This window comes from Hevea brasiliensis, chromosome 1 (genome assembly GCF_030052815.1).
Source record: "Hevea brasiliensis isolate MT/VB/25A 57/8 chromosome 1, ASM3005281v1, whole genome shotgun sequence".
Lineage (NCBI taxonomy): Eukaryota > Viridiplantae > Streptophyta > Magnoliopsida > Malpighiales > Euphorbiaceae > Hevea > Hevea brasiliensis.
Window position 1 is genome coordinate 2,157,113 of NC_079493.1, and position 22,368 is coordinate 2,179,480.

General features: G+C 35.2%; 1 protein-coding gene and 1 pseudogene across 3 annotated transcripts; one reads left to right on the forward strand and one right to left on the reverse strand.

The window, feature by feature from the left end:
• Positions 1-274: 274 nt before the first annotated feature.
• Positions 275-4,363, reverse strand: LOC110657786 (protein SOSEKI 3). Of its 3 annotated transcripts, none has more exons than XM_021815149.2 (6): positions 4,025-4,363; positions 3,471-3,675; positions 3,331-3,400; positions 1,984-3,000; positions 708-1,010; positions 275-598 (listed from the first exon to the last, which is right to left on the reverse strand). In XM_021815149.2, exons 2-6 carry the CDS (start codon positions 3,658-3,660, stop codon positions 529-531), a joined length of 1,650 nt encoding a protein of 549 aa, XP_021670841.2. In that variant the 5' UTR covers positions 3,661-3,675; positions 4,025-4,363; the 3' UTR covers positions 275-528. The 3 variants fall into 3 exon arrangements, with proteins under 3 accessions (XP_021670841.2, XP_021670839.2, XP_057993371.1); XM_021815147.2 differs by having other exon boundaries at positions 3,471-3,761; positions 4,025-4,362; XM_058137388.1 differs by lacking the exon at positions 275-598 and having other exon boundaries at positions 704-1,010; positions 3,471-3,761; positions 4,025-4,361.
• A 4,009-nt stretch (positions 4,364-8,372) lies between these two features.
• The window catches only part of LOC110657811 (DNA ligase 1-like), a 30,113-nt pseudogene continuing 16,117 nt past the window's right edge, over positions 8,373-22,368 (forward strand).

Genomic DNA, 22,368 nt, shown 5'->3' on the forward strand with positions numbered 1-22,368 from the left:
ACTCTCACAATTACAAATCTCAAGTCAACCACCTTTTTTGCGTTGACGAGTCGACCAACGAGGCTTTTTAGCTTACTTTTTAAAAGAAACTTGACCTTGTCTCATAAAATGACAATTTGCCTAGGATTCTTGTCCAGCATTCGATAAACAATTCCCTGTACATAGTCTGTACATATCTCTATTTAACCCTCAGTATTTAATTGTACAGTAGGGCACACCCACAAACAATTCAATTTAAATAAATGTAACCCTAGTTTGAAGCAAAAGCATTAGCTTAGTTGAATGAAAAGGTACCATCCCATTTAAGAATGCTGATCCCCGAGTGGACCGCGCCTGAACTTACTCCGTGCAAATAAGTGATTTAGATTTTACAGAATCATCACATTGGACCCGCCAAGAAATCATCATCATTTGAAATTCAAACCAAGTTTTAAAACTAGTAGTTTTGCTTTTACATAATTGAATATGATTTTTTTGCTGAACGGAAACAATTTCTTTACCTGATTTTTGCCTTCAAAATGTTCTGCTCTACGAGCTGCAAACAGCTGCATCACAAGGTGCTTTGGATTGGATTATAACCCGAGCTCCTGAAGCAAGCCTGTTGGAAGTAAGTTGCAATGTAAATTGATTTGCACAGGAAAATAATAAGTAATGATGAAGAAAAACTGAGCAGTTATTGTTAGAAATGAGTAAGAGTCAACACTTAACTTTCTTCTATTTTGATCACTTTCTCTTTCTCTTCTCTGAAGGAATCCAGCTTCTTTGATTGGCTTTTGCACGAAACATGTTCTACGATTCTTTTGCTGCTGCCATTTGATGTGCTACTGTGTATGGCTTCAGAGCTACTGGTCTCTTCAGAAGATTTTCGAGGTTTATCAAAAATGGGTGATCTCATAGATTCACTTCTTGGTTGCTTGCTTATTGAGGCTTTTATTGATCTCGGAATGCATTTTGAGTGTGCAGAGGTTGACTCGTCATTGTTCTCAGCTGAATCCATTTGCTTACAAGTCCTGTGATTCAATTTAATTCCACAAATTAAGGGCGAATCACAAAAATAAGCAGGGAAGACTTCAAGATGTCCTTCGATTACAATAATTCATACCAGAAGTATTCCTATCAAAGACAAGCCAATACATGTAATTTTAGAAATTAAAACACATTGCTGAAAACAAATACCGAATAGTAGAACTCTGGTTTCACCATACGCACTCAACATCAATAACAAGATTATTTTATTGCACACTAAGGAAAAGTTCTGGTGTTCTAAAAGTTTGAATAAGTTTGGCTTATTGTGTGGTTAGGATCAATACCAAGACCACCATTCCATCGAAATTCATATTTTAATCAAAAGCCAAGCAAGTCCCCTTTCAATACAAGTATGTAACTACCAAGAAGGATGACATAATGAGACATCAATATTTGATATTTTAGACCATAACTAAAATGATTATTCAATTTTTTGCATGATCCTGTCATTATTCATAACACTCTATCAGAAAAAGCATGGTGCTTTTGAATAACAAGTGAAACACAATTGAAGGGGTTTAATATAATGGGATATATTGTCATGTGACCTAATCATTAATGGCAAAGGTAAAGGGCAAAAGTTGCAAGTTTAGACTCAATAAAGAAGGTGGCGCAAGGATTTTGCCAATTGCACTTTTAACAAAAGTCAAGCTCCCTCAAGCAACTAACCTTATTCAATTTTACATGAACTTGTTCTCAAGCCTAATTGATCAAGTCAACTAACCTAATTCAAAATTCATCCAACATGCTCACCGTAATTTGTAGACACTAGTGTTTGCAAAATATTCTACATTGTTATTATTAGGATATTAAACTATTAACTTGCAGCATCAAAATCCTTAATATCATATTGTTCTAGTGACAAGAAAACCTAAATAAAATGATTGCCTAAAGATATTAAATGATGTATGAAAAAAGATCATTTCTTTTGTAAATAACAATTGGAGACAGATGAACCTGTCCGCGCTGTAGGAAGAAGAACGCTTCAGAGTACTCAGTCCATCTCCTTCTTCCTTGAGCATTTTTGTCTCAACGAGGCTCCCACTGAAATATTCCTTATCTTCCAATCGTAGACCTATCAACCTTGGATTCTCTGAGAGGCAATCAAGCTCCCCTAATGATATGGAAGTAGAGAACAATGGAGAAGCAAATTTTGAATGAGAAAACCTTGGCCTGTAGGTTGGTACAAGTCCAAAACTGTGATCTTTCACTGAAATTGACCCACAGGAGATCAATTGCATCAACATATTAGTGGCCTTGATCTTTGAATTGGCTGGCATTCGAATTTCTTCCTCTTCAAGGATCCTAAAACTGTTGATTTTATTAACATCAGCTCTAATAAGGGACTCCAAAGTTTCAGTCTTTCCACCTGATGAAGATGCACTAGAGGATGACGGGGGAGGGGAAACTGAATTCTCACTTATATCAGACTTCTCCTTAACGCATGGAACCCGGTTTTGATAATTATTATTATATTCATGTTCTGATGAGTTATCATCAGTTGAAACACCCCTTGTGCAAGTTTCTCGAGATTTAGGTCTGCTCACATTTTCCTCAGTCTGGGTAGAAGCATCTGCTAATCCATCACTCTTATAAATCTTGTACTCTGTCAGTCTTAGAGAACCATTCCAAGAGGAATTCTTGCCATCTCTAGACTCTGGTGACACAGCAGAGGAGCCAGGACGCTGAAGAGTAGGGGAGAGCTCATCATCCTGAGAATGTTTTGTCTCCTTACCATTCATGCTTGAAGATGACGAGGAATCATCTTGACATCTAGAAGATGCTGGTTCTGGCAACTGTTTCAGATTTTGAATTTTCATGGTTCCGAGAGGGGCAAAACGATCTGTAGAAATCATGCCAGAATTCGTTTCTTCAAAGAGTTCAGAGCCTTTGAGAACGTATTCACTTCCATGAGCAGGAAGAATCAGGTCATCTTCGCAAAGATCATGCCAAACAAATCCATTTTTGTAGCTTCTGCAACAAACAATAGAGGTATACATTGCATAAACAAAATGAAACATCTCACAGAAAGAAATATAAAAATAAAATAAAAACAGAGATATTCGGTCTGGCTACCAAGAAAGGCTCTGCTCAATTGTACCGTAGCATTTGGGGAAAAAAAAAAAGAAAAGAAAGAAAGAAAGAGGAACCCAAAAAATTAGAGAGAGAGAGAGAGAGAGAGAGAGAGAGCAAGGACCAAGGACAAGAGATTTCAATTCTGTCTTCCATGATCTCCTTTGTTTTTCTCACCAACCAAAAGGAAAAACAAAAGAAAAGAAAACGGAGGAAGGTAAGTGATTTGACCTCTTACAGGACCATGAGTACATAGAAGCCATCCCTGTACCTCTCAACACATTAAGCCTCTCGATCACATCTGCACGACACATTCATTCTCAAACATCTCAAAACTAATATATATAGAAATTAACACAATAAAAACACACCTCTCAGGTGGAGACCGTCCGGCGAAGAGAGAGGGACTTCAATGAAGTGAGGATGTTCAAGCTGGCGATTCCTACAGAGATAATAAACGACAGGAACTTTCCTATTCTGGTGGTACTTCAGCGACCTCTCCGTCCACACTTTTGCTCTTTCCGGGCTCAATTGCCTGTACTTCTTCATTCTCGCCTCCATTTCCTCATCAAAACCCTAACATGCGCCACAAAATAAACAAAAAATGCAAGTTTCACCAACTTGATGCTACTCTTCAGCGCTGATTGTCACATGAGCCAAATCTAGCAATGCAGAAACAGAGATTCAACTCAGTAACGAGCCAAACAGAAAAGACTTGAAAATTTTAAAAAAAGAAAGGAAAAAGAAAAAACAATAAGCACAGAGCTGGATACAAATCCAAGCAATCTAGTGAAAAAATTCGATACAGAGATTAAAGCGCAGACCACAAAAGCCTGAAGATACACCAAAATAGAGAGACACAATGAAGAAAAATTTATGATTCAAAAACAAGCTGAAAAGGAGAATTCATGATAGAGAGAGATACCTGAGTGAAGATAGTGAAAGCACAGGTAAGGAGGTGCCCGCATTTACTGCTCGGATAGTAGAGAGACACTGTGCCTTTTAGCTCATTGAAAGGTTCAAAGGCTACAGAGAGAAAGAGATGTGGATGATTTGCAGTGATGTTGACGGAAGAAGGAAGCGTCAACACTCCTTATTTTCTGGTCATCCTTTTTGTTTTTGGCTGACTGATGGGAGTTATAGAGAGATAGAGAGATGAAAAGCAGGAAGCCGCGCTGATCTGCTGCGTGTAGTTTTGGCTTTGCCCTTTTTGCTAATTCCCACTGCCCAGTTTACCCCTTGTGGAAGCTGCGAATAGGGGGAAAGGGGAATTTATATTTGTTTAAACTGTTCTCTTTGTTGGACGTAGACATGGTCCGGTCTGGTTTCAGGCAGAATCGGATCAGCGATTTTGATTCGAAAATGTTGGGATTTGAAATTAGACCGAATGGCAGTACTCAGTTTTGATTTAATTTTAGTTTGATTTAATTTTCATTTAATCTGGTTCAGTCTGATTTGATCAGTCAAACTTTTTAAAAAAAACCAAATTGAAGTGAAAATTTGGTTTTGGCTCAATATTGAACTAAACTAATTAAATTGATTTATTTTGATTTTGATTCAATTCAAGATAATTCTAATTAAATTTCAATTTGACGGATCCAAATCATTTTTATTTCCATTATTTCGAATTTTAACTGATTTCGATAAAAATTCATACCAAACCCATATCCAATTCAAATTCAAAAATAATTGTCTAAATTGAACCATATCCTTGCGGATCTAAATTGAAATCGGAGATGTTTTGAATTTGAGTATTGTTCAAGGAATTTATTTGGATTTGGATAATTCAATACCTCACAACATGGTCATCTTGGAAAACGTTCACATATACTAGTTGAAAATTTATGTTAAATATTTAGACGTTTAGGATATTTTCTTTGAAATTAGACATTTATTTAATGGATTGATTAAGAGTTAATTTTCAAAATTTTTAGATTTTTTTTTTTAATTTAGCTTCTTTCGAGATTTAAATGGTAATTATATTGCTCAAAGTTGATATCAATTATTAGTTATCAGCCACTAATACTTAATTACTAGTAACTCTATCTATTTTTATCTATCACATTTAAGTTTTATCTATAATTAATGAAATAATTGAATAATTTAATTTTTATAAAAATATACTAATAATTTATTAAATTATTCTTTATATGAAGTTCTTTCTCCTAAAATTTTAAATATGCCTCATTGTGATGCTTAGCTTACACCTTGTTTAGATTGATAGAAAAAAGGAAGATGAAAGAAAATAATAAGAGAAAAATAAGTTTAAAAAGACATTTTCCCATATTTAGATTGAAGAAAAAAAAATAAAGAGAGAAAGAAAATTTTATCCTGTTTTTGTCGAATTATTTTTCCTTAAATTTAGAGAAAAAATAAAAAATTAAAAAGAAAAAAATAACTTACTCTTTATCATTTTTTATTTTTTATTTTTATTTATTTAAATAAAATAAATAGAAAATAAAAAAAAATTTCCTTCTTTTATTTCACTTCCCCTCTAAGTGTTAATTGGTAGATAAAGACACTAATTAAAGCTAGCCCATATACTCTTCGATAATGTGATTTGGCAAAAACTAAAGGCACCTTCCCTTACACATGGGTGTTTTTCTCAATTAAGTGCACTGATATTAATAACCTTCAGTGCAGAAGTACCTCACAGGAAAGGGCAATACTTTATGACCCATTCATGTTCCTTATCTTTTATTTAATAACCCATTGAATGTAGGAATATTATGTGACTCACAAGCATCACACATGCTATAGCAAAACCATATCCATTTCTATGGCTAAATTTTTAATATTATTTAAATAAAATTATTTTTCTTAAATAACGAGAATGGCTTTGATGTAACAATAAAATTAGTGCACTTGCAACATGTAGGTCACGGATTCAACTCTTGAAAATAACGTTTTTGCAAAAAGTAATTGTTGCCTGTATTTCTCATATTGATGACTAAACTCTTAATAGCTTGCAAATAGGAATAAATGTGAAGTAGATGATCTAAGTAAGATTACTTCGATGCTCAAATCAGAAAATATTAAAGAATGCAAGCAAATACTAAGAGAATGAGGAAAATAAATTGCGTCCCTTGATAAGTGTTATGACTCCTGTTTATAGGGCAAAGGATAATGCTTTTCTGTCACATTCAAGATCTTATTAATTCATATCCAGTTATTTTTTTTCATATATTACAGAAATGCAATGCATTGTTAAGTAATATTTTTTATAGAAATATAATAAATCTCAATAACCTGTATTTGATTTTTAAAATATTCCTTTCTTATTTGAACTTTATCTGAGTTAGTCTTTTAAAATCCTTTCAATGGTTTTATTTTTAGTATTGTCTAAATATCTTGTGTCTTATATTTGAATGATGAGTTTGGAATCAACTTGAATTTTAAGGACTCCAGCCCTTTAAGGACTTAATTTGGATTTTGAGGCATACTATATCAATAATGATCAAGCTACATACATTAAACATTCCCATAACCTACAAGTGTGATGTTTTTGTGCACAAAGTCAATGTTTTGGTAGATTGCTTTGATAAAGCATGAGAAAAAGATGATGCATATGATGCAAAAGCTAATGTCATTATTATAGAATTGGCATCTCACCACCTAGCCCATTTTTGTCATGAACAGCAGTTTCAAAGTTTGCAATGAAATGGGTTAAAAATATGAAAAGAAGAATATATGCTAGTGTAGTTTTTTATTAGAAACTTTTTGGAACTTTTTGTAATATTTGCTAAAAGCAATTAGACAGGCTGGTTTCTGGTGAGGGGAACAAATCCAAGGTTCATAAGGCAAATTGTTGTTGATTTAGGGCTTTTGATATTTATGCTGGTCCCTACCCCATCTCCCCTGGCAGTGGCTTTGGCCTCTGGGGCCATATGGCGTTGATATGTGAAGTGTTTCCATGTTAGTGTAATTAATAATGAATAAATCCATTAATATATAATAATAATAATAATAGAAAATTCCATGCATTAATTGTATATCTTTAATTGAGACTTAATTTTGAGATTAAGATTGTGTGTCAGTTTAGCATTGTAGTCGGAAAGTTCAAATTATTTATTAGGAAAAAATATAATTATAAAATATTATTAAAAAAAAGTTTGAGAAATATTATTTTATTATTTTAATATTTTTATAATTAAAATTTATTAAATTTATTTTAAATTATTTTTTAATATTATCTAATTAAAAAATTTTAAAAATTACTTTCTAGTAACAGTTCTAATATCAATGGCAACTATAGCGTTTTTATACTGTTTTACCTCCTAGTATTGTAATTGAGAGGGTAGAAAGTTGATTTTTGAAAAAGAAATTATATGTTATTAAAATATACAATTTAAAAGTATTTAATCATTTTGTAATTTTATAATTAAAATATTTAAAAATATTTTTTAACAAATATATATAATAATAATGTCAAATAGATGTTAGCATTTGTAGGAAAGCATGATTTGGTTATAATTGAATAACCAAATTGAACAAATAAAATTTAATTATTTTAGTAAGAGTAATTTCAGTTTAGTACAGTTTTTAGTTAATAATTATAAAAATTTTTTATTATGAATTCAGTTTTACTTAGTTTTGGTGACCGAAATAATTAAATTTTTATTAATTATTATACTAATTATAATTTTATTAATATTATATTATTTATAATTATTATTTTATGATTTTATAATAATATGTAACTTATATTTCATTTATTAATTTTTTACTAATAAAAATTATAAATATTTTTTTATAATATTTATAAATTAATTAATAATATATATATATATATATATATATATATATATATATTAATTTGATCATAATCAATAATCAATCGAATATTTTTTATTTCAATTAAATTTTTCTCTCAATTTTAATTTGATTTGATTAATATTTTATAATTGATTAATAATTTGATTAATTAAAAATTTAATTAACCTAAGTTTTGTATTAATTTTATGAACACGTCCAATGAGAACGTGGGGTGTGCAACTCAGGCCAGGCAGAAAATCTTTGGTGGATCCATTTGTACATTAAGCTAATATAATATTTTATATTAAAATATTCATAATAGCTATGTGATATATTTTTAATTATTCCTAAATTACAAATAATACAAAATAATTATATTAAAATTCTGCTTAATATTATTGTTAAAATTAATTTTAAAAAAATGCATTTCAAAATATGTTACTGTTAATTGCACGTTAAATAGTTTATAAATTAAAAAAATATTTTATTTAATTTATTATTTTATCGTAGAGTTACATTTACGGATTTTTCACTAAATTTTTACCTTGGAATTTTTTACCAAATTATATATTGGATTTTTCATTAATTTTCTCTTTGAAGAATTTAGATGCGAATTTTTTATTGGGCAAATTACAATAATTTCGAAGTTAATAAATATATACAGATTTTGATCACTACCATGGTGTGCAGTATGTTGAGGATTGTAACGGATTCGACTCCAGACGATTTGCTGGCATTGGTATATCTTTTGCCGAAAAAGATTGCTCCTGCGCATGAGGGAATGGAGCTAGGAATTGGAGAATCAATCATTATCAAAGCACTTGCAGAGGCGTTTGGGAGGACTGAGAAGCATGCCAAGAAGCAATTAGAGGTTGTTGCTGCATGTTTTGTTAAGCTTACGAAAAAAAAGAACTGATAATTTATGATCTCTGCATTGGTTTTATCTTTTAATTACTTATAGTTTCTCTGAATGTTTCCGGTCTTGCATAACGTCCCAATACAAATTCTTGCAAGCGTTAATCTGGTTTTATTGCCTATTTTATGCCCTTCTTGAAATGGACACTTAAACAACGTTTGAAAAGGAATGAAAGGAAAAACAATGCCAGAAAAACTTTATTTTAGCTAGTCAAGTCACAAAAAGCAAGAAAGTAAAAAGATAAGATGGGAGTACAAATTGAAAAGCAAAGTTGTCAGTAGTTAAATAAAGTTTCCTTAGTATTTTCCCTGAGCCCCTCTAAAAGTTTTTTTTTTTTTTTTTGGGGTTGTGGGGAGAGGGGCCGCGGGGTGGAGCATACAATATTTTCCCTGTATAAATAGCCCCTCTATTTATTTGTCATTGTTTATGAAAATTCTTCCTAAGAAACGTCCTTATAGTTGCATGAACAACTGATTTCATGTGGATTACTGGCCCTCGCAATCTGATTTTGATTAAGCAACATTTTCAAGAACTTGCTTGAAATTTGCTGAGCCTCGCCTTCTTCTGATTTAGGTTGGAATTGTTATTCAGGCTCATCTTCCTCTTCTATATATTTAATTTTGATTGGCAGGGAAACGGAGATCTAGGACTTGTTGCTCAAGAAAGCCGCTCATCACAATCTTTGATGATGAAGACAGATGCATTAACGATTGCCAAATTTTTCAATACATTTCAGCTGATAGATAAGGTACTTTCTTTCTGGAAGTTTACCTCTTTTGATGCTGAGTTACATGAACTATTTTTTTTTAATTTTTTTTAATGCATGGTGGAGTAGGAGAACTCATTTTTGGTGATGCAGAATGAAATGTTATTGTCTAATTTGGCACCACTTGCTCAAATGAGAATTTACTTACATCACATGCATGGTAGAGATTGTGCTTATGGATAGTTATCGTAATGGTGTTCAACGATTAGTAGGTGGCAAAGAAAGTGTGAATATAGCCAATTCTCCTACTCCAATGGTAAAGGACTCAAGGCTTAGGTCTTGAGAACAAAGAGGTTCCAGATTCGTGATGATTTATAATATTTTATATTAATATATCCATAATAAATATATGATTTATTTTTACCTCCTCCTGGGATAAGTGACTGGCTGTTACATGATGCTTGTGGTGTCACCTATGGGTGCTTTATTCGTGATGTAATTGTTTAGTTTGTTTTTTCTCTGTTTTCCTTTTGCCAAGTGGCCTTTTATCATAATGGTGTTCATTTTTCAACAATGAGTAGGTGGTAAAGATGTGAATATAGCCAATTCTGCTGCTCCAATGGTAAAGGAGTCAAGGCTTAGGTCTTGAGAACAAAGAGGTTCCAGATTCTATTTCCACTGTTGTTAGTTATTATTCCCTTATGATTTATATCTTGTACTCTATCTTTGAAAATGAAGTTGGTGAATATATGGCTTCAGCAACATAATTGCCCTTTTGAAACAAGATATTGTTGGATTTGGAAGATTGTAAGTTAATATTCTAGTTTAAAACTTGGTGTATTCTAGGTAAACTCATTTATGAATTTTCAAATTTGTAGCATTTTTGCTCCCATTGTATGCTCTTAGATATTCTTACATATTTTGTGTGTACACAATAAATTTGAAACAGCTAACTAGCTGGTTCCAATAAATGGAAGGTTTTTTACAATTACATATTTTTTGATTGGTGATAATCATTTAATGATTATGATGTACCTATTTTCATGAATAATCAAGTCAGGTGATGCATAAACACATTATAATTGTGGTATAGGAATGTGCCTTGGATTTTATATGGCTGGCATTTTTTTTTCTAGAAATTTCTCTGTAATGCTGTGATTTTGACATATTTAGCAATTTTAGTTTTTACAATGTTACTGCTCCAAAGTAGAGAAGAGAAAATCATTCTTTTTTTTTTTTTCTGGTTTTTTCTTTTTCTGTTGTCCCTCATCAATCGTAAAGTAACTGAAATGGTATTATTTCCTTGTCAGATACAATATCTTCATGCTTTTTTAAGTTTCTTTTTTTTTTTTTCCTTCTATGGGAAACAGTTTTTGGTATGTATGCATTATGTTACTTTTGACTTAATTTGTGGCCTATGAAGCCTCTTGGCAAATACTATTCTATAATATAGAGCATATGCAGAAAGAAATAATATATAGAAAGAAAAAGTAGTACACTTGGAGACTGATATGCTGGAAAAGAATAAAGTAGACCTTGTGGTTGGTTTAATTAAAAAAAAAATGCTTAATTTTATAATTAACTCATCCTCATTATTTGTTGGATCTTAATAGCAATCTCTGAAGGATAGTCAAAATAAGAAAAAGAACCATATTAAGGCACTTCTTGTTGCTGCCACCGGCTGTGAGTCCCTATATTTAGTTTGTCTACTTCAGGTTGAAACTTTGAACATTTTTTTTATACCATTTCTTTTGGCTTCTTTCTCTTAGTTTTATTGTTGTTTGCATTCATTTTACAGGGAAATTTGGGATAAATTTTAACAACTATCCCTGAACTTATATAGTTGTAACACTACAGTCCTTTAACTTTAAAATGTAACATAAAATCCCCTAAACATTCAAATTTTGCACAGTAAAATTCCTCTGGCTTTCAATTACTGATTTTTCAATTAGAAACTGAAGTAAATAGCTCCTGCATGGCACTTAGTCAACATTTCTCTCTCCTCTCTTATGCAAAGTGTAAAATTATTCTCTTTACGCATAAAAAATTATTCTATTTATAGAGAGAAAAATGATTCAATTTACACATGGCTTGAGAGAGAAAAGAGAAATACTGACTAAGCTCCATGCTGGAACTGTCCAGGTCAGCGTCTAACTGAAAAACTGGTAATTGGAGGTTAGAGGGATTTTACTGTGCAAAATTTGAAAGTTGATGGGGTTTTATGTTACATTTTTAAGTTGAGAAACTGTAATGTTACAACTAGATAAGATCAGGGACAATTGTAAAAATTTATCACGGAAATTTGTGAATCAGATTGGCAGGACAGACTCTTTTGGTGGCAATAAGACAAGCTGCAGTATACGCCGAGAAACATTACACTCAATCTTCACACATAGAGTCTGCTCTAGAAGAGGTGAGTTGATTTCATGTATATAAGAAATTACTGCCACTTTGCTGGTTGTTCGATAACCATGTCATGTATTGTGAGACAGAGTGAGGGCCAATTTCTTGAATATCTTTTTTGATTAGTCTGGGCAGGTTGTTCCAAAGCAAGTTTGAATTACCTTTTCAGCAATTTTTATATTAGTATTTATTTAAAGGTCCTATTTCAGTTAATGTAATGACAATGTCTCACATACAATTTCTTGCTATTTAGAGTATCTTCCCAAGTGGAAACCATGCCTACTTGTTTGTTATAGGGTTAGAATTTATGCAAAGTCAGTCTTTGTTATTTTGAGAATCAGTAAGTGAAATATTCTCAGAAAGGATTGTTTGGGGTTGCACCTGGTAAAGAGGAAGCAACTATGAGAAACAGATCAAAAAGTAAGAGAACAATTGAAGCTATGTTCATAAATTGGAAATGGTGACTGGATTGGGTTATTTATGCCCCTCAGAGAAAAAATGGATCATCAATGATGTCTTCTCAGCTGGTATTTATGTGATGCTAAAGTAAATGGCTCCTCATTTATTTCTAGTTAGTGATAAGGTGATAAGGATAGATATTAATCTAATATTAATATATTATGTATATCTGCCATGTATATTATCTGTTTACATCTTCTATTATAACTATACTTGTATATAGATAGACTTACAATTCCAACCAACTACGTTGTACTCTTGTATATATATTGGTTATGCAATATACAATGAGCAGCTTTTCAACCCTACATGGTATCAGAGCCACAAGTCTTACGCCCATCTGAAAGTCATGAGAGATTCACAAATTGTTCCAGCAAACACATCTTCTTACTTCTTCTACCATCCCAAACGTATCTCGGTTTCTGCCCATTAAGTTAACTTCCTCCAATTATATCTTATGGAAAGCAGAATTGCTTCCTCTGCTTCATGGATATAATTTAGCAAGTCATGTTGCTGATGACTCAACTCCGCCTGCACAAAACCTTGAAAACAACATGCCAAATCAAGCCTATCTCTCTTGGTTTCGACAAGACCAACTTGTGTTGAGCTGGCCCTTTGCTTCTATCTCTGAAAACATCCTACCACAGATCATTGGTGTTGCCTTTGCAAAGGAAGTATGGCAAAAGCTTGCCAATGTTTACTCTTTTGGTTCACGAACCCAGATCCAACAATTGCGAAAGTAGCTCAAACATTTAACCAAATGGTTTGATTCCATTGAAGTTTATATGCGAAAAGCCAAGACAATTTTTGATTTGTTAGCTACTCTACAGTCACCCATCACTAAAGAGTCCTTAGTAAGTGACATCTTAGAAGGATTGGGACCTAAGTACAGGCCTTTTACAAGGGCCATAGAAGCATGTAATATGCCAATTACATTTGATGACATCTATGTTTTATTATTGAGTGAAGAACAATAACTCGAAATGGATAACAAGGCAACTAAACCTGCTATACCACCGACAACCTAAATTTCTACACATAATTCAAATCCACGTGATCGTGGACGAGGACGTGTAAGGGGTCATTCCAATCAATATTATGGAACCAGTTCTATCGGGCAATCAAGCATTACGCCACCATCACAACAAACCGTTAATATAATTTGTCATAACTGTTGTGGCCAAGGCCATATTGCAAGACAATGCCCATCACCCAAACTGAATATCAACAATGCTTTTCATCCACCAAGCACCAATCTTGCCATGACTAATGCTTCTCCAGTGCAGAATTGGACAATGGACTCTGGTGCAAACTACCATCTCACAACATAAGAAGGCAACATTTCTCAAAAGTCAAATTATTATGGCACTGACAAAATTATAATTGGCAATGGTAATACTCTTTCAATTTCTCATGTTAGTAAATCTCTAGTCTCTCTCAATAATATTCCTCTTACTCTTGACAATACCTTTTGCTCTCATTCTATACGTTCTAATCTCTTATATGTGCATTCCTTTACTAAGCATAATAATGTATCTATTGAATTCTTTCTTGACTTTTATGTTGTGAAGGATATCCACACGAAACAGATTTTGTTTCAAGGCTTGAGTGAAGGAGGTCTCTACACCATGCCACTTCAAATTAAATCCTTGCCGCCACCGCAAGCCAACACCGCTACTTTGAGTACTTGGCATGCTCGATTGGGTCATGCCAATAATAGAGTTCTTCATAAAGTTCTTTCCCATTATAATTTGTTATCTGTTAGGAATAAAAATTGTGATGTCCTTTGCAATGCATGCAGCATTAGCAAAACACATAAACTTCCTTTTTCTGAATCTAGCAATAAAATTACTAAACCTCTTGAATTAATTTGTTCTGATGTTTAGGGACCCTTTCCTATTCCATCTGTTGATGGCTTTTGTTTCTATGTTATATTCTATGATCATTTTAGTAAATATTGTTGGATCTATTTTTTTAAGAAGAAATATGATGTCCTGAGTGTGTTCATTCAATTTCAAACTTTAGTTGAAAAGTATTTTTCGTTACCAATTAAAAGTTTCCAGGCTGATTGGGATGGGGAATTTCAAGCATTAACCACTTATCTATGAGAGAATGGGATAACCCATCATGTGTTATATCCATATACTCCTGAACAAAATAGTTGCGCTGAGCACAAACATAGGCATATAGTAGAAACTGGCTTAGCTCTATTACACCATGCTTCGGTACCTCAGAAATAATGGACCCATGCTTTTGAAATTGCCATCTACACTATAAATAGGATCCCTTCTACCCACACAACGCCATCCACCCCATATGAAATTTTCTTCAACGCCACGCCAAATTTCAATGACCTACGTGTCTTCGGCTGTCTTTGTTATCCATGGTTAAAACCACATGCTGCAAATAAATTGGATGCTTGTTCCATCAAATGTGCATTTTTGGGCTATAGTAAATTGCATAAAGGTTATAACTATTTGGATTTGTCAACCGGAAAACTTTATGTCTCATGCCATGTTATTTTTCATGAACATGTGTTTCCTTTCCATTGTGATGAGGGTAGTTCTCGCCAGACCATAGCACTAATTTTGCATGGTATGGAGCACCAAGTTCCTTCGGCATTTATACCTCCCCCACCACTCATACCCGAGCCACCTAGCATCCTTAGGCCTCCACCACTACAACAATCATCAACAATTGCATGTCCTATGCAACACACTTCCCCCACTAGCCATGTTATTTTTCATGAACAAGTGTTTCCTTTCCATTGTGATGAGGGTAGTTCTTGCCAGACCATAGCACTAATTTTGCATGTTATGGAGCACCAAGTTCCTTCAGCATTTATACCTCCCCCACCATTCATACTCGAGCCACCTAGCATCCTTGGGCCCCCACCACTACAACAATCATCAACAATTGCATGTCCCATGCAACACACTTCCCCCACTAGCCTTCCATCAACACCTGTCCATCGAATAACTTGCTCAAGCCCATCCACCACATCGTCCAATCAACCATCTCACCGTATTACATCCCACCCACGTATTTCTCGTCATTCCCCACCATCAACTGAAGGATTATCATTAGATGTTGACCTAAAAGATCATCCACCTAATGCTTCTCAACAATACAAAACCCACCCCATGGTGACAAGGTCACAAACTGCAACCTAAAACCCAAAACATTCTCTGCTACTATGACCTCTCCATTAAGACCCACATGTTACACTAAAGCTGTGAAGGACAAGCAATGGCGAGAAGCCATGCAACAAGAATTGAATGCCTCGCTTCAAACACAAACATGGGAGCTAGTTCCTTGACAGGAAACTTCCAATATCATTGGGTGCCAATGGGTGTTCCGAATAAAACAAAAGGCGGATGGGTCCATTGATTGTTATAAAGCAAAACTTGTGGCAAAGGGCTTTCATCAATGCCCTGGCATTGACTTTATATGGAGACCTTTTCCCCAGTTGTCAAGTTGACAACACTAAGGGTCATCTTATCTCTTATAGTGACATATGGTTGGAACATCAAGCAATTGGATGTCTCCAATGCATTCCTACACGTTGAGTTGGATGATCAAGTTTTCATGGAACAACCATCGCTCTTCATGGATCTAGATAAGCCAAATTTTATCTGCAAGCTGAAACGCTCCTTGTATGGTCTCCGTCAAGCACCTAGACAATGGTACAAATGCCTTGCATCTGCGTTAGTGAAGCATGGGTTTAAGATGTTGTTATGGAAAGTCAATCACTATATTATTTCTCTGTATATTCTGTATTCTGTATTCCTATTTAGGATTTCTTATTTAGGATTTCTTCCTAATTAGTAGAACACAATTATAGGAATCAATTGTATATATATACCCATGTATAGATTAATTGAAATTAAGGAGAATCATCTCTTTCTATATGGTATCAGAGCAGGTCATCTATCTAGGGTGACTATTTGTTCTCACCACCCAGCTCAGGAGAGACCTTGGCCGCCGACTAGCCGTTTCGACTCCGATCAACATCGCCGGCGTCACCTCAACCCCCTCATTCCACCACTGTGTGCTGTTGCCTGATCCAGTATACCATTAAAGGACTTCTGAGGTTTGGCTCTCAGATCTTATTTCGGTATTTGCTTAATTTGTGATTTTGGGTTATTTTGCTGCTGTAAGCACTTTGGATTAGTGTTTCGGTTAGTTTTCTTTGTCTCAACAAATGGCAGACAATAAGAATGTTATTTCTGATGTGATTCCAGTGATGACTAAGATCACGGAACACAAACTTAATGGCTCGAATTACCTGGAGTGGAGTAAGACTGTTAGGGTTTATTTGCGTAGCATTGATAAGGATGATCACCTTACTAAAGATTCACCTACGGATGATACACGACAAACTTGGCTAAGGGAGGATGCTCGGTTGTTTTTACAGCTTCGGAACTCGATTCACAGTGAGGTAATTAGTTTAATTAATCACTGTGAATTTGTTAAGGAATTGATGGATTACTTAGATTTTCTGTATTCTGGTAAAGAGAATATCTCCCGTATTTATGATGTTTGTAAGGCATTCTACCGTGTTGAGAAAGAGGATAAGTCTCTCACGGCTTATTTTATGGATTTTAAACGGGTATATGAGGAACTTAATGTACTGTTGCCTTTTAATCCTGATGTGAAAGTTCAGCAGGCCCAACGGGAGCAACTGGCTGTTATGAGTTTTTTTGCAGGCCTTCCTTCAGAGTATGAGATTGCTAAATCTCATATTCTCTTCAGTTCTGAGATTTCCTCTTTTCATGAAACGTTCACATGAGTCCTTCGTACAGAGAGTACCAAATCTTCACAGCCTGCCAGTAGTGCTCTTATTAGCCGTAATTCAAATGGATAACAGGGTAATAGAAGAGGAAGTAGAGGAGGAATTACAGGCAACAAAAGTAATCAGCGTAATGGAGAGGCAAGTTATAATCAGGACTCAAGAGGAGTCATTTGTTATTATTGCCATGAGCCTGGCCATACAAAATATAATTATCCGCAACTTCAGAGGAAAAAATCAGCGATCACAGATGGCAAATATGGCAGCAGAGGATTCTACAGTATCTTCCTCTAAGAAAACTATTTTGGTATCTGCAGAGGATTTTGTACAGTTTTCCCAGTATCAGACATCTCTAAAGCCTACTAGTTCCCCTGTCACTGCGATCGCTGAGTCAGGTAAATCCACTACATGCCTTGTGTCTTCCTCATCCAAATGGGTTATTGATTCTGGTGTGACAGATCACATGACAGGTAATTCTAGTCTTCTATCTGTTTCAGTCTAATCTCACTTCCTCCTCTACTGTTACTTTAGCTGATGGTTCTACTTCTTGTGTCATGGGTTCTGGAACTGCGAACCCGACTTCGTCAATTTTTTTGTCATCTATTTTGTGTCTACCAAAATTCTCTTTTAATCTACTTTCTGTTAGTAAACTTACTCGTACCTTAAATTGTTCTGTTTCCTTTTTTCCTGACCAATGTTTGTTTCAGGATCTTACGACGAAGCAGATTATTAGTAGAGGACGTGAGTCAGGTGGACTCTATATTCTGGAAAATCATGCACCGCAGTCGCTTGTTTGCTCCAGTACCTTAACACCTCTTGAAGCTCATTGTAAATTGGGCCATCATTCTTTGTCTACTGTGAAGAAGCTATGTCCTTAGTTTCAGTCTTTATCAGTACTAGAATGTGAGTCGTGTCAGTTTGCAAAACATCATCGTTTGCCTTCTGTGTCTAGAGTCAATAAACGGGCTTCATCCCCTTTTGAGTTAGTTCATTCTGATGTTTTGGGTCCTTGTTCTATTACTTCTAAAACTGGATTTCGTTATTTTGTTACTCTTGTTGATGATTACTCTCGTGCTACCTGGTTATATTTAATGAAGAATCGTTCTGAGTTGTTTTCTATCTTTTGTGCATTTTGTAATGAAATCAAAACTCAATTTAATATTTCTGTGCGCATATTAAGAAGTGACAATGCCAAAGAATACTTTTCAGCACAATTTCAGTCTTATATGACACAAAATGACATTCTTCATCAGTCTTCCTGTGTGGATACCCCATCCCAAAATGGCGTGGCCGAAAGAAAAAATCGGCATCTTCTTGAGGTAACTCGTGCTCTTCTTTTTCAGATGAAAGTTCCTAAACACTTTTGGGCGGATGCAGTTTCTACGGCATGTTTTTTATCAATCGTATGCCGTCTTCTGTCCTTAATGGGGATATTCCTTATACTGCTTTGTTTCCTACAAAATCTTTGTTCCCTGTTGAACCCCGTATTTTTTGTTGTACCTGTTTTGTGCGTGATGTTCGTCCACAGGTTACTAAATTGGATCCAAAGTCTCTCAAATGTGTCTTCCTTGGGTACTCCCGGCTGCAAAAAGGGTACCGCTGTTTCTCTCCTACTCTTAATCATTATCTTGTTTCTGCAGATGTCACATTTTTTGAGTCCACTCCATTTTTTCCTCAATCATCTGTGTATGAGAGTCAGGGGGAGGAGGATGATCTCTTAATATATACTGTCCAACCAATATCTAGTCCTCTCCCACAGCCTGTTCCTTCTGTCTCTAAACCTACTCGACCTCCCGTTGTTCATGTTTATTCCAGGAGATTGGAGATTCCTGACTCAGATCCACCACCAACTACTTCGTTGGGAGATCCTGTACCTCATACTGATCATGATTCTAATCTAGACTTACCCATTGCTCTTCGTAAAGATAAATATTCATGTACTTACCCTATCTCTTCTTTTGTTTATTATAATCAATTGTCTTCTTGTTCTCGGTGTTTTGTTACTTCTTTAGACTATGTTCCTATCCCTAATACTGTTGGTGAGGCACTGTCTCATCCTGGCTGGTGTGCTGTTATGAAAGAGGAAATGGAGGCTTTAGATGCTAATGGTACATGGGAACTGTTGCCTTTGCCCACTGGTAAGAAAGCTATTGGTTGCAAATGGATATTTACAGTAAAGGTAAATCCTGATGGTTCTGTGGTTAGGTTAAAAGCACGCCTTGTAGCAAAAGAATATGCTCAGACATATGGGGTTGATTACTCTGACACTTTTTCTCCTGTAGCTAAACTTACTTTTGTTCGCTTGTTTATCTCTTTAGCAGCTACATATGATTGGCCCCTGCACCAATTGAATATCAAGAATGCTTTATTTCACGGTGATCTTCAGGAGGAGGTGTATATAGAGCAACCACCTGGGTTTGTTGCTCAGGGGAGAGTTGGGTAAAGTTTGTAGGCTTCGGAAGTCTCTTTACGGCTTGAAACAAAGTCCTAGGGCCTAGTTTAGGAGATTCAATGAAGCAGTACAGGAATTTGGTATACAAAAGAGTAAGTGTGATCACTCAGTATTTTATAGGCAATCTGAGGCTGGTCTAATTCTCCTGGTAGTCTATGTGGATGATATTGTCATCACTGGGAGTGACTCTGCAGGTATTTCATCTCTTAAAACCTTCCTCCAAACCCAGTTTCAGACTAAAAACTTGGGATTGTTAAGGTATTTCTTGGGTATTGAAGTTATGAGAAGTAAGAAGGGTATTTTCTTGTCTCAAAGAAAATATGTCCTTGATTTATTGACAGAGATAGGAAAATTAGGTGCTAAGCCTTGTAGTGCACCAATGACTCTAAATTTACAACTGTAGCAGGGGATAGTGAGTTGTTTGAAGATCCAGAGAGATACAGGAGATTGGTAGGAAAATTGAACTACCTTACAGTTATTCGTCCTAACATTGCTTATGCCGTTAGTGTGGTAAGTCAGTTTATGCCTTCCCCAACTGTTGCTCATTGAGAAGCCTTAGGAAAAATCTTGTGTTATCTGAAGGGCGCTCCAGGAAGAGGTTTGTTATATGGTAATCATGGGCATTTGAATGTTGAATGTTTTTCAGATGCTGACTAGGCTGGATCTAAGGTTGACAGGAGGTCAACTACTGGATATTGCATTTTTGTTGGAGGAAATTTGGTGTCTTGGAGAAACAAGAAGCAGAGTGTAGTTTTTCTATCTAGTGCTGAATCCGAATACAGAGCCATGGCAAAATCAGTATGTGAGGTAATGTGGATACTTCAATTACTAGATGAGACAAGTTTTAAGACCTCCCTGCCTGCGAAATTGTGGTGTGATAATCAAACTGCTCTCCATATTGCTTCTAATCCGGTGTTTCATGAGCAAACCAAACATATTGAGATTGATTGTCACTTTGTTTGTGAAAAGATTCAACAACAGATCATCTCAACAGGACACATCAAAACTGGAGAGCAGTTAGGAGATATTTTCACAAAAGCTCTGAATGGAGCTAGGATTGACTATATTTGTAACAAGTTGGGCATGATTAACATCTATGCTCCAACTTGAGGGGGAGTGTTATGGAAAGTCAATCACTATATTATTTCTCTGTATGTTCTGTATTCTGTATTCTTATTTAGGATTTCTTCCTAATTAGTAGAACACAATTATAGGAATCAATTGTATATATGTACCCATGTATAAAACTCAACTCAACTCAACTCAACTCCACTCAACTAAGCCTTTATCCCAAAAATTTGGGGTCGGCTATATGGATTCACTTTCTCCACTCTAAATGATTTTGGGTTAAATCCTCAGAAATGTGTAATGCTTCTAGGTCATGTTATACTACTCTCTTCTAAGTCAATTTAGGTCTACCCATTTTTTTCTTTCTATCCTCTAACCTAATGTGCTCTACTTGTCTAACTGGAGCCTCCGTATGTCTACGTTTCACATGACCAAACCACCTCAATCTCCCTTCTCTCAACTTATCTTCAATTGGCACCACTCCTACCTTTTCTCTAATACTCTCATTACGGACTTTATCTAGTCTAGTATGGCCACTCATTCACCTTAACATTCTCATCTCTGCAACTTTTATCTTAGACGCATACGACTCTTTCAGTGCCCAAGACCTCAAGACTCGTTAAGAGAGAGTCTCAAACCTCACAAAACAATTGAGATAAATTTTTTGCTTGCTTTATTTCATAATACTCAGCCTGTTATATAGGCTTTACATGGCATAAAGAAATTCCATAAATAAGTTTCTGTTAAATAGGAAATAAAATCATCCTAAAAAGAAAATTACTAATATCAAGGAAATTAGTTACTAAAGCTAATCCCCTAATTTATGCATAGAAAAATAACAACTGAAATAAAGATACTGGATCCCAAGAATTCTGCTGCAATCAAATTTCCTTGGTGCTGCTGGTTCCATGTCCATGTCTGCAGTAGTGCTGTCCCACAAAGGCGTCCACAACATCACTCCCCCCCTGAGAAAGGAGCTTGTCCTCAGGCTCAATGTTTGGATAAGCATGGCGGAATTGGTCAAGGTCTTCCCAAGTTGCTTCTGAAGTTGGTAAATGTGCCCATTGCATTAGTATCTCCCAAGTGCCTCTGTTCAATCTGGTGTGAAGGACAGAAGCTGGAGTGGGTACCACCTGGCCTTCGACAACAGGAGGAAGGAGCGGAACCTGAACTGGAGGGTCAACTTTAAATGGTTTGAGGAGAGAAACATGGAAGACATCATGAATCCGGCTTGAAGGAGGAAGCTCTAACTGATATGCAACTTCACCGATGCATCGTAAAATCTTGTAAGGACCATAAAACTTGGGTGAGAGCTTATGATAAGGGGTGTTGGTAAGGGAAAGACGTCTATAGGGAAGAAGATGTAACCAAACCAAATCACCAGCTGCAAACTGAACATCACGATGACCCTTATCATAATATGTTTTCATGCGTTGCTGAGCCTGCTGAAGACGTTGACGAATGTCTGCAAGAATAGAATCTCGGTCTAATAGGGCTTTGTCCACTGCATCTATACGAGAAGAGCCCGAATCATAAGTCAACAATTTTGGTGGTTCTCGCCCATACACCACTTGGAAAGGAGTAGTGTGTAAAGCTGAATGAAAGGAAGTGTTGTAACAGTATTAGGCCCAAGGAAGCCAATCCACCCAACTAGTTGGTTTGTCACCCACAAAACACTGGAGATACATTTCTATAGTGCGATTAACAACCTCTGTTTG